The 13,486-nt window shown below is 38.3% G+C and overlaps 1 protein-coding gene across 2 annotated transcripts in view; it reads left to right on the forward strand.

Moving 5' to 3' along the window:
• Positions 1-13,486, forward strand: part of ctnna2 (catenin (cadherin-associated protein), alpha 2) — a 464,321-nt gene that overhangs the window by 367,958 nt on the left and 82,877 nt on the right. For both annotated transcript variants that reach the window (XM_057842763.1, XM_057842764.1), the window contains one exon: positions 11,836-11,928. In XM_057842763.1, the coding sequence (XP_057698746.1) occupies positions 11,836-11,928 (93 nt within the window). The remainder of the gene's footprint in view (positions 1-11,835; positions 11,929-13,486) is intronic.

The raw sequence follows: 13,486 nt of genomic DNA on the forward strand, positions 1-13,486 counted from the left end.
CGCAACCGTAGCGTCGCTCTCGCTATTTGATGACGTAATTGCTGCATGAAATCCGATTTGGGAGAGTGGACAGTACAGACCACCGTGACAGTCTGGAAAAATGTGGCCCAGGTCGGATTTGAACCACATACGAAAGTGACCCTGATCGGATTTGAAATGGTCCAGTTCTATGCGACTTGTCACGTTCAGACAGTCAAGTTAATGCTTCACTCGAGTCGGAAAAACACGAAAAAATCGGATTTGTGCATTAAGACCTGTAGTAAGAACGTAGCCTATATGACTCCAAAATTGTCCGTATTTTTGACTGTACACGTTTCTGGTTGTTTGTCCTTATGTGCCCTGCAATTGGCTGGCAACCAGTTCAGAGTATAGTCTGCCTTTTGCCCACCAAGTCAGTTGGCATAGGATACAGCACCGCCACAACCATCTTGGTGATAAGCTATCTTGATGAATGAATAATAAAGTAATATTTACGAAAGAAAAAAAAAATACAAACTCATAAAAAAGGTTTGTAATTATTGTATTAGTTTGTAAGTCAGGCGAAGGTGTGTTTTATTTTTTTAACCAAATGGAATGCCCTAACCCTTCCAAAAAGTGAACATCAATACCTTAACACAATGCTTTTTTTAAATGTTGCATATGACATGTATGTCGTATTGGAAAAACTAGAAAATGATCGTTGAACACGTGTCAGTGTAAAATAATACTACAGACTCTACATATTTAATCACGTTGGCCTTGAAAACACCATTCTGCCCTTTCTCATTAATTGACATAGTTTTTCATTTCACATCTCAAATCTCCCAGGAAACTCAATGCGAGGACTGCTGCTACATGCTGGGAAATTTTGCAATTTGTGAAAGCAAATTTTAAAACCTTTTGGGTGTGTAGAACATGATTAGATCCTGACTGATCATGGTAATGTGTCAGGAGATATGAATAACCAATGAAGTTACGCTGCTATGCTTCATGCCTGCATCAGGGGATCACTAAAGGTATTTGATAAATATGCAGTGAAAGTAAAAATGGGTTATCAAGCTCTCCAAGATGTTGAAAACAGCTTTAAATGAATAGGCTCCAGCCAGTAGAAATTGCTAGCTGACCATCTCTCCTTCTTTCTCTCTCACTCTTTTACTTTCTTGCTCTCTCATTCTGTCTCTTTCTATTTTTGTCATCTTCCAAGCTGCTTATCCTCACAAGGGTCGCGATGGTGCTGGAGCCTAGCCCAGCTAACTATAGGCAGTAGGCGAGGTACATTCTGAATGGGTTGCCAGCCAATCACGGCGCAAGGAGACGAACAACCACTCACGCGCACACCAGTACCTAGGGACAATTTGAAGTGTTCAATTAGCATACCATGTATGTCTTTGGGAATTGGTAGGATACCAGAGAAAACCCACCTAGGCACGGGGAGAACATGCAAACTCGACACAGGAAGACTGGAGCCCGGGATTCAATCCTTGACGTATGAACTGTGAGGCGGATGTGCTAAATTTAATGTTAAAACAAAGACAATGACACACTCCTAGGTGCTGACATTTTGGAATGAATGTCAGGTACACCCATGTTCTTTTGCGCCAGATGTAACTTATGGACTGTCAGCCAGGATGTCAGAACACCAGAGAAGGCTGTGGGGCTTGGATGATTTGGGCAAGTTAAAATTAAAAATGAAATTCCTTGGTTCGAGTGATAAATATTTTTCAAATGTATGTATTGGATTCGAGAGCAGCTCGGGGTGAAGTTGAACTGTTTGAAGACGACCACTGGATTTAGTATTTTCATTGAAAGAAGAATCAGTGTAAGCGACCAAGAAATAAAGGTGGAGTTGAATCATTTACAACATATACGTACTCATATTACAGCTAGGGCTGTCGAATTGATCGCGTTAACGGGCGGTAATTAATTCTTTAAATTAATCACGTTAAAATATTTGACGCGTTTAACGCACATGCCCCGCTCAAACAGATTACAATGATAGCACAGTGCCATGTCCACTTGTTACTTGTGTTTTTTGGTGTTTTGTCACCCTCTGCTGGTGCTTGGGTGTGACTGATTTTATGGGTTTCAGCACGCTCTGCTGACATGGTTATATGTTGACGCGAACTCATACCAATACAGTGCTTTATAGACCAGCTATCTGCATCCAGTATTCAGTGGCAGTTCTCGCAGTCTCATCACACTGTTTGTGTCTTATACATGCATCTCTTGTGAGTTGCATTCTTTCTTTGTATATATTCATGAGCATTGTGTAATTATTGATGATGTACATTTCATTTTGTTTACATATATGGTGCAATGTAGTTACATTATTTGTTGCTTGTGAGCTATTTGGCTAGTGCCACTGTTCAAATGGACACGTGTGTGTGTATAGACCCCAATCACCAACGCCACACAATGACGTGTTGCTGTATTGTGCCGCCATATTGTCCGTCATTGTGTGTCCGTATTCTCAATGGTCTCAATTTATCGTGCAATTTATAGTGCAATTCATGGAAGCCCCGGTGCTTTCAGACTCTGTAAACTCATTGGATGTGTTGCATAAACGGCGTTATGTGGAAAAGCTTCGGTCGATCCATTCGCCAGATCCATATTTGATGCCTAAATCGATATTTTTCGACCCCCTGTCTTCGCCGTCTCTGCCTGACATCTGCTACCCTGATATCTACAACTATCTTGTCCACAGAAACTCAGCCTATACTCACGAAACTTTGAAAAAACTTTAAGAGCAGCACTCTAAGCAACAGTACCCCATGTGAACCTTTACTTCCAATTTTCTAAAATGGCGACAATCAATAAAAAAAAAAAAAGTTGACTGCGATGGCCGACGCTTCAAGGATAGGTGGATATTGGACTATTTCTTCAATAAAATACGCAATAACTGTGTCTGTCTCATTTGCAAAGTGACAGTCGCTGTTTTCAAAGAGTTCGATGTGACGCGATATTACCAAACAAGACACGCTGACATGTATGACAACATTACTGGGAAGATACGCAGCGAGAAATTATAGCAACTTGAGCTAGTTTAATTTCACAGCAGCAGTATTTCGCAAGAGCCCGAGTGTCGAAAGAGAATGCCACAAAGGTGAGATTTTTGAAATTATGAATTTAAAAAAATAATAACAAAGCAAATGTGACACTCAGAAGGGCTTGCTAAAATTTGTTTAAATATATTGTTCTATGTAAATCAGCCAAGGTAGCCCCTCACATTTTTACCACACAAAATCTGGCCCCCTTTGCAAAAAGTTTTGACACCCCTGTTTAACTGATGATCCGTAGACGAGGTCAGCTTCTTTCACTTGGTACCAGCTAAATATTATTCAAAAAAATAATGATGGCGGAAGAAATAAACATCTTAAATTTGAAACTGTATGTTGTCGGCGATTAACCACGCAATGATCTTAATTGTGGTTGTCAGCCCAAAACCCTCTAAATATATATTAAATGCATCTTACCAGGTATAAAATGACTACTACATAGTCTGTGGTGATCGTTTGGTGCCCAGTTTTCTCGTCGAATTGCAGCAGTCCATCTCGCTCTCCTCTTCGGGTCTCTCGGAATACGGTAGAACTTCAAGTCCAACCGCCACACACGCCTTCACCATTTTGATTATTAATGTTAACGAGCAGAAAAACACGCCGCAATAGGAGGCATGTACGTAGCGGTAATGTGTAAACACGACGAGGTGACGGACAATATGGCGGCTCCAGTCAGAGGGGCGAAGTTGTGACGTCATGTGATTGGGGTCTATACTTGTTGTTATTTTGTGACTTGTGCTATTGACACAATGTTTATTGTTTTCAGTTTTACCATAATCAGAAATGTGCTCCTGTCAAGAGAATTGATGACTACAGTAAAGCCCATTCAACTTTTCCAATTTTGGAGCTTCTGTTGTTCGCTATCTGTCAATTTGTGTACTCACACACATTGAGGACAGAATACAGAGCAAAAAAAAAAAAAATATTCCTATTGCTCAATAAAATAATGTTCACAAAAAGAAAAGCGCTTCTATCTGTATTAATGAGGCTCAGACTTTGGACAAACTATTCAAGCATTTGGTTTAGCTGTCGTTTAGCTCGACAAATACACTGGATGGCAATATTCAGTCACAATATACAAACGATCAGAGGTCTCGTACGTCATGAAGCCAGCACTCAAATGATGTACAATGGATGGACAAGTAAACAGGGAACTACAGCATCAGTCAAGGAACAAAACACACTCATTGGTTTGATTTCTAAGTAATTTAAAACTCGCCATTGACACCTTGTGGTGTATTTCAATCACTACCTTACGTAGTTAAAGACACAGTGGAAGAACGGCAGGGAGCCCATGTGACATCACCGCTCGGCAACATCAACAATGGCGAGTTACTAGTTTATTTTTTGATAGAAAATTGTACAAATGTTATTAAAACAAAAACATTATGAGGGGTTTTAATATAAAATTTCTATAATTTGTACTAACATTTATCTTTTAAGAACTACACGTCTTTCTATCCATGGATCCTTTTAACAGAATGTTAATAATAATGCCATCTTGTTGATTTATTGTTATAATAAACAAATACAGTACTTATGTACAGTATGTTGAATGTATATATCCGTCATGTGTCTGATCTTTCCATACCAACAATAAATAACAGAAAAATATTGCATATTTTATAGATGGTTTGATTTGCGATTAATTATGATTAATTAATTTTTAAGCTTTGATTAACTCGATTAAAAATTTTAATCATTTGACAGCCCTAATTACAAACTTTAAATATGAATGAAAACATTAGCAAGTTTAGCAGGCACTGTTAGCAGACAAGAGGAAAACACTGATAGACTCAAACATAGGTATAAAGAAGCAAAAATAAAATAGGCACACACTCATTAAAGTTAATATGCCTCTTCCAGTCGTGCGTTGTTTTATTTTTCTCATTTTGGACCCAGATGAAGCCCTGGTCAGACGAAATGGAACGTTGTGTTGCAGCATCTTTTTTTGACTGTTGCATTTTTTGCTTGTGTTATTGTGTTTACTTTCCTCTCAGGACAGCCAAAACCTAAATACTGTCACACTTTGACATAGCCTTCTTATTTTCTTTGTCATTTTTCAAAATTAAATCCATGTTTGGACAATTATACATTCCACAACTGGAAACAAGAATTAGCCACACAAATGAAAGTACGGCAAGACCAACCTACAGTAAAAAGAGTAGGATAAAATACACAAATCTCCTTTTTAAATATATATAATATTTTTTAGGCCTAAATCAATGTGTATGTGACTATAGAAGTGATGACTTGAATGCAAACAACATTGCCATCGGAATAGCTGAGGAAAATGTAGGTGTATCCCAGAGCGATATGGACTATCGGAAACACTTGTATTTGATTGCTCGAGACACTTCAGGCATGTAATAAGGGCTGCTCCCTGCAATTTTGTCTATTTTCTGGAAATAATGACCTTTATTCACATTGGTCTTGTTAATCCACAGGAAAAAAAAATGTTATTCTTGAAATTCTAAAACAAGATTTTTTTTCTGCTGGGATTCACTTGATCAAAAAGATTGCAATTTCTTTAAAACAAGCCACACTCCCAACATCGAAGGTGATGACTTCTGAGGAGGAAACATGCTCAGTATTTTATGACAATAAAATGGTTGGAAGAGCATTTAACGAACATCATGTGGGGTCAGAAAGAGCACTGAATGAACATAATGTGAGTTCAGGTTAATATTGCTGTGCATTGTCTACAACTACCAAGGGTGGATCCATTGATACAAATCATTTTTGTATCCAGAAAAGGGTCATCTGACTCTAATCAGCATATCTTTTGTGAGCATTGAGATCCTCAGTAGTCATTCCCATTCAAACTTGCAAAACTACAGGGTTGGATTGCTCCAATTAGCATCTTGAGTGTTTGCAGGGCAGGGCTGCCTGTTTGCGGAGGACTGTCTGACATTAGAGCATTGAGAAAGAACAGCTGTCTCAATCACTCCGAATATTTAGTTGCACTGTTTCTTGTATGTATGAGGCTGTAATTGTCATATTGCTGATTATGGATGGCTGATAATTCACTACTAAAGTCATTTTTTGCACAAAAAAGCTTTTTATTCAATGAAGAAACGTATGAGAAAAAGACAACAACAAAAAACTATATAATGTACGAGGGACGGTGTAATAAAAAACAAAACATTTTTTATGCGGTAATGTATGACACTCACACAGGTTTTTGGAGGTTGTTGCAGAAGCAATTTTTCGTTGTGCGCCTTCTTTGCGCCCACATGAGAGTGAGCCAATTCCTTTACAAGACCCAACAAGAAGTCCACCCGTCTCTCTTGCCTTCCGGTGCATGCCTGATATAACACACATGCATTCAGTGCTGCTATATCAATCATATTGTAGAACACGGCGACTGGCCATCTCCGTGTTTGACAAAGCCAAGGGAGGCCTGGATTTGCAAATATTCAAGATGCTAATTGCAGCTATCCATAGTGAAACCCCCCTTCAGACCTAGGCACCGACTGCACAGGATTGTAAAGGGGGGGTTGTCTGCTAGATTGCTTGTTTGAGTGGTATAAGTGTAATATGTGTATAATAGTGTATAATAATTTTTAAAATACTGCACTTCTCAATATATATATTCAGTATATATCAACATTTATATGTAATACACACACACACACACGCACACACACACACATAAAGAGTATAACGGAATTTGTAATCTAGCCGTACCGTCGCGGGCATCATGGTTTGGTGCATGCAGTCAGATGGCGAATATGTTTAAGTTAAAAAACAAAAAATCTACGTTGCAGTTAGTCTTCCTGTACTCCAATGGGGGCAGTAGATGTAATACGCTTAAACCAACATCTGACATTACAGGAAAAAGAAAAAAAAAAAAGATGAGAAGAAGTTATCAGTAGCCACGTTTACATGCTGACTTTTATTCATACCGATTCAAATAATTCCAAATGGAAATTTCAGATCAGCTGTTTACATGTCACTTCATCTATTCCGATCCAGCGTTTACATGTGTCTGCCTTTATTCCGAAAGGACGTTTGACAACTGCCGTCCGACATGCGCACATTAATCAAAACAAAGCGTCACGTTGCAAAACATGGAGATCGATCGTCAGATCAGCTGCTGTTTTAACTTTTCAAGTGGAAACAACACTTCAGAATGAGACGCCGTTCATTTAAAAAGTTGTGTGGACTGGTGGAGGGATTCATGGATATAAACTTTCTGCCGGACTCCAATTAGGTGCGCTGTGCGTGTGCTTGGAAGCCATGTTGCAAGTGATGTTACTTACGTCACCAAGTGACGTCACCACGTCAGTACGGGGCATTTGCAGAAAGAACGCAACCAGACACCATTCCGCTTCCCTGTTTACATGATATAATTTTACTTCTAATCGGTTTGGGAAAAGGAATATTCCACCCCTGTGAATCGGAATGAAATTCCATTCGGTTTGGGCCTGTTCATTCCGAATGAGGTGTTTATATGGAACACATTTATTCGGTTTGAACATCTAAACCGATTGTAATTGGAATATTTGGCTCCATGTAAACGTGGCAACTGATCACTGCTAGGAAAGTTATGGCAAGTGTACAGTGTATGATCTATTAAATGTAGTATTACTAAAACCTTTTTGAGCGTATTTGTTTTATATTTTCAAATCAGAAATGTTTGTTTTTGCTTTAGCCCTAGGCAATTGTGGTCTAAGTTTGGCCTTCCGGAACTCCCGGAACGGATTTTATGTTTGGTGTTAAATGTCGCAGCATCTGTTAGTGAGGTCGTCAGGTGCATTGAATGAAAGTTTGAAGCTCCAGACTTTTTCCATTCTTGAGTATTCAGAAGTATAACATGGAATGTATTCTTGATCAAAATGCAGTCATTTTTTGAAGCTTATCATTAAAGAAAAAAAAATGCCTAGAAATATATGAAAAGGTTATGTCATGATTAACCAGCATTATTCAGTTTATGTATTTTAGACTCTACTGTTTCCTACATTTAATCTTTAATTCACCCACAGAGCCTTTATCCAGATTGAGACTTTGTGACTTTGTACCTACAATAAAATTGCAATAAAGACAGACGGCTCGGACATTGTTTGATTTATTAGGCACCTTTGGTGTTCTTTGACGCAACCATTTCGATCAATTTCCAGTTACTCTTCTCCATTTGGGTGATTTAGATAGCATGGCAAAATAATGCCCATCCTTTCAAATGCAGTAGACGCCATCATCAAATTAGAATTGAAGAGATTATTCAGGGCCGAACGTAATGACAAAATCAATAGTTCAACGCTAAAATGAAGAATGGGCAATTGGAGGGGATCGCTCCCTTCACTGCTTCTTCTCCATCCGTTTCATGAGTTCCTCCAGTTTGATCTTATATCTCAGAAAATAGAAATAAAAACAAAGCAGAAGCAATTCCTTAGATAATTGCAATTAGGAGTTTGGCTGACGTTGCAGTCTTGGGCCCGTTCCAGCACCGTGTGTTTGTTAAGAGGCAGTGGGAGTGGGTCTATGGGCTTCTTTCCAGCTTCCACAAAGCTTTTTGCCTCTCATACTCTCGTGAGCCTGTGCAAGAATAGGCACAGTTTTGGGTATATTTTGCAATTGTACTGTAAATAGGACAAATGGATGAAACATAATCCACCTTTCGTATTTTCTGACACCACAAACTGCAGCTCTGTGAATTGTTTTGACAATTGTTTTTATTTATAGCTGTTTTTTTTTTTGGGGGGGGGGGGGGGGGTAGAAAAATGTATGCCTAAATCAAACACATCCTAATAATTAAGTTTTCCGAATATTTCTTATCATTATTTGACCACTCACATATATATGAAAGTGCAGCCTTCCCTCCGCTGTGACTCAGCCGCACTCACGCGCACACACACACACACACACTTTAAACGCATCCGCACAGGCACACACATTCTCACACAAGAGGACGGCAATCCATCAATGCGCTCATTGCTGTCATGAGGAAAGAGACAGAGCTCTAAGCCAGAGTCGTCTAACACAAATTTGATTTAGTTCAATTTGCCTCAAACGGCGACATGTGAGCACTAGCAGTGCTAATGTAGACTGGCACTTTTGCTGCTAACAGCCATGTGTTTGGCTCCTTTTCAAACACTGGCAATATTTGCACCACAGGTGTTTTATACATTATACAGTCTGAAGTTATGAAAACGAACAAAGACTGATATATTGACTTTACTTGTTCATAATATGAAAGAGATGTCAAAGATTATTATTTAAGATTTTGAAGTTGTTTATGTATAGCACAAAACTGAGAAATATTAGCCTGGTAAGGTAGCCTGACTTTTGCAATGTACAGGATACATGGCAAGTCATTCAGGTCATATGCAGTTTGGACTGGATTTCAAATTTACTGTTAAAAAAAAAAAGATAATGATAGCATACTGTAATTTTCGGACTATAAGGCACACCAGACAATAAGCCGCCACCCACCAAATTTGACACGAAAACGGCATTTGTTTATCAATACGCCGCACTGAAGCTGCAGCTGTCCTCACTGTATTATGGGATATTTTCACCAAAAGATACTGACCGGTAAAACTTTGTTTGACAGCAGCATTGTAAGACTGCCATAAGACCAAATGAACCACCATGAAGCGATGCCAATCGATCGGGTCCGATCACGTCATTTTCAAAGTATCGGAATCGGCAAAAAAAATATATATATATCGGCCATGCTTTTTTTTGATATACATATATTTTTTAATTAAATCGTTTTCTAATTGTATTTAACATTACAGACATAATATGTTACACTCATCCAGAGTCTTTAGTTTAGGCTTAAGGTATCAAATTTATCCCGAAAATGGTGGTAATTATTTATATTTAAAATGTATCACGTTAAAATATTTAACGCAATTAATGCATGCGCTGCACGACCCACTCACGCATTGTCACGCTCAATCTGTAATGGTGCCGTTTTACCTATATAGAGAGATAAAAGGCAGCGTAAAATGAGTAGAGTGAATTTTGGCAACCTGTGGAGCCTTTTAGTAATTGGCTAAAGCCTTACAATCCCTCTCCCTACGATTAGAATTATCATGGGAAGCAATGTGGGAAAGCAAGGTAGCAATTGATGTTTTTCTTAACTCCATGTGTTATTTCCCAACGCAGAGAAGATATATCAATTGGTAGCACTACACACAGTCATGGGTCCACTTCCCATCATGCATTTGGGTTGAATGGGTGCAGTATCATTTACTGAAAGCTCAACAAATACACTAGATGGCAATATTTAGTCACAATATACAAAGTCACAAGTCCTTCTATCCGTGGATCCCTCTCACAGAAAGAATGTCAATAATGTAAATGCCATCTTGAGGATTTATTGTCATAATAAACAAATACAGTACTTATGTACTGTATGTTGAATGTATATATTTGTCCGAGTTTTATTCATTTTTTTCTTAATGCATTGCCAAAATGTATATGATTGGGGAAAATTATCGGGAATGATTGGAATTGAATCGGGAGCAAAAAAAAAGCAATCGGATCGGGAAATATCGGGATCGGCAGATACTCAAACTAAAACGATCAGGATCGGATCGGGAGCAAAAAAACATGATTGGAACAACCCTAGCCGCAATGCTTCATTTCTTCAAAAGCTTTATTTGGCCATCACCGCTCCACCTGTCAACACTGTTGCCCTCCAATCTGCCTCCTAGCATGCATTGAAGCGCTACAGATATAAACAACAATCAAAGTTCATGTTCTGTGCTAATTATTTCTTCAGTTACTGTTCCAGTTGTTTCATTAATTGCTAGTTTTGGTATTTGGTAACACTTTATTTGACAGTGGCGCCTTAAGACTATCGTAATTATGAAATGACAATGAAAATTGTCTCACTTTTGAATAGATGGAAACGATCCGAGCTCGACTAAGTGGAATTAGTGACAAAATTTTCCAGATGACCCTTAATGGCAGCTGTCATAAGCACTCATTGTTCCCCATGCAGCGTCATGTCTTAATTATGGCTGTCTTATGACCACGTGTCAAATAAAGTGTTACCTAGTGTAAATAAATCAACAAATAAACCAGAGGATTCAAAATGAGGGGAAAAAGCGGCTTATAGTCCGAAAATTACAGCAAGTAAAATTAATACCAGAATAGTGCTAGAACTTTTAGCCTACCAAGATCTGTATTTGTGAGATTGATGATTTAAACCAGAAATAAATCATCTTATTGTGTCACAACAATTCTTGCTATAATTTACCATATTTAATATAATTGTGTATATTAAATGCTTTCTGTGATATTGTTTTTGATTTTATGAATGCATGTCATGTGGGCGTTTGTTCTGTGGAACTTGCATTTGCCTACTACCGTTTGACATGACTCCTACGTCCTCATAGTCTACAAAACAGAATATTGAACAAATTAAGCATGTGCAATTTTGGATTGCATTTTGTAGACTGCAAAGAAAGAACAAGGTCAAAAAAATATTTTAAATGTAAAACATACCATGGTAGCACAGTGAGTTATTGGTGCAGCAAATTTGCAACAGGGTTAAGAGGTTCTTTGTTTGAATGGTGAAACAACTCCCACGTGTGCAGTTCACATGTTTGCACCTGTACACATTAGGTTTTCTCCTTGCAAGGCTTTCTCTCATATAACAAAAACATGAATGGTAAGTTAATTGAAAACTAAAATGTCCACGGGTTTGACTGTGTTTCCAGTGCATGCCATCCAGTTTCCTGGCAATGAGTTTCGAGTGTACCTCACTGGCTCTGGCTCACCTTAGCAGTGACGGATGAAATATCACTGAAATGTCTTTGTTTTTTTGTCTTTTATCATCCAGGTGGCCAACTTGGCTTGCTCCATCTCTAATAATGAAGAGGGTGTCAAGCTGGTTCGAATGGCTGCAACCCAAATTGACAGCCTTTGTCCACAGGTAAGTTCTTTCAACATGTTGTAAAGCATTCGCAAAGCCCTGTGTTGAGTGCTTATGTCTAAAAGGCATTTTAAAGGATACCCTTTTTTTAACAAATGAAATGGAGCTGAGACTTAAAGAATCCAGGTTGGCAGAATGGAGGAGCTATCCATCAATAATGCGTAGGAGGATTTTATAGTGCTGTTTCTCAGGATGTAAGCACTAGTGGAAGTTAAAATCAATACATTGTTTCCAGGGTTAACCGTGGGCCCTTTTCACACAGGACCCAACTTTGTGAGGAACAAAATGAGACTTGAAATTCATATGTACTGTCTGATGTATAGCTTTCTGTACAATAAGAAAAAAACTCATTATATAGTACATTTATATATTATATTTCAGGCTGTCAAACGATTAAAATGTTTAATCGAGTTAATTACAGCTTAAAAATTAATTAATCGTAATTAATCACAGTTCAAACCATTTATAAAATATGCCATATTTTCTGTAAATTATTGTTGGAATGAAAAGATAAGACACTAGACAGACACATACATTCAACATATGGTACAAATGTACTGTATTTGTTTATTATAACAATAAATCAACAAGATGGCATTAACATAATTAACATTCTCTTAAAGCGATCCATGGATAGAAAAACTTGTAGTTCTTAAAAGATAAATGGTAGTTCAAGTTATAGAAATTTTATATTAAAACCCCTCTAAATGTTTTCGTTTGATTAAAATTTGTAAAATTTTCAATCAAAAAATAAACTAGTAGCTCGCCATTGTTTATGTCATGACACCATGCTCACTCCCCATACCCATAAAATCATTTGGAACCAAGTGCCAGCAGAGGGCGCCAAATAACAAAAAACAAGTAACAAGCGGACATTACACTTCTGTCATTTTAATCTGAGTGGGGCAATTGCGTTAATTGCGTCAAATATTTTAACGTGATTAATTTAAAAAATTAATTACCGCCCGTTAACACGATAATTTTGACGGCCCTAATTATATTACATATATTGTGACAAGCATTGGAGATATAAAAATCATTAGTAGCAGTGCAACGGTTTGCGGTTCAAAGCCGAACCGTTCAGTTCGCCCTGTACGGTTCAATATGCCTTTATGAACGCTTGTGGAATGAATTGGTCGAGCTCAGTGTGCCTGTGTGTGACGTTAAGCACCGCTGTGGATAAATTCCCGCCCCACAGGTAAATGTCCGATCGCTGTCAAGCACCTGTGTAATAGAAGCCGAATAACGCCCTCTCTCGCTTACGAGCGAAGTGAAAGTGAAACAAAGAAAACAAATAGCTATGGCAAGCGGAGGAGTGGAGAGGCCGAATTTTGAGGAAGCATTGGCTTCTTTCAAATCTGCGGTGTGGCAACATTTCGGTTACCCCATGGACTACAATGCGGACGGAGAGAAAATATTGAAAAAAAAAAAAAAACAATTTGCAAGCATTGCTCAGCGCTTGTTCCCTATGCTAATGGCAAAACTTTTATAACATGACTCCAACACCTCAGCCGGCATCACCCACAGATATCACTTTCTCAGAGTAGGACAACCCCGA

The sequence above is a fragment of the Corythoichthys intestinalis genome, chromosome 8 (assembly GCF_030265065.1).
Source record: "Corythoichthys intestinalis isolate RoL2023-P3 chromosome 8, ASM3026506v1, whole genome shotgun sequence".
NCBI lineage: Eukaryota > Metazoa > Chordata > Actinopteri > Syngnathiformes > Syngnathidae > Corythoichthys > Corythoichthys intestinalis.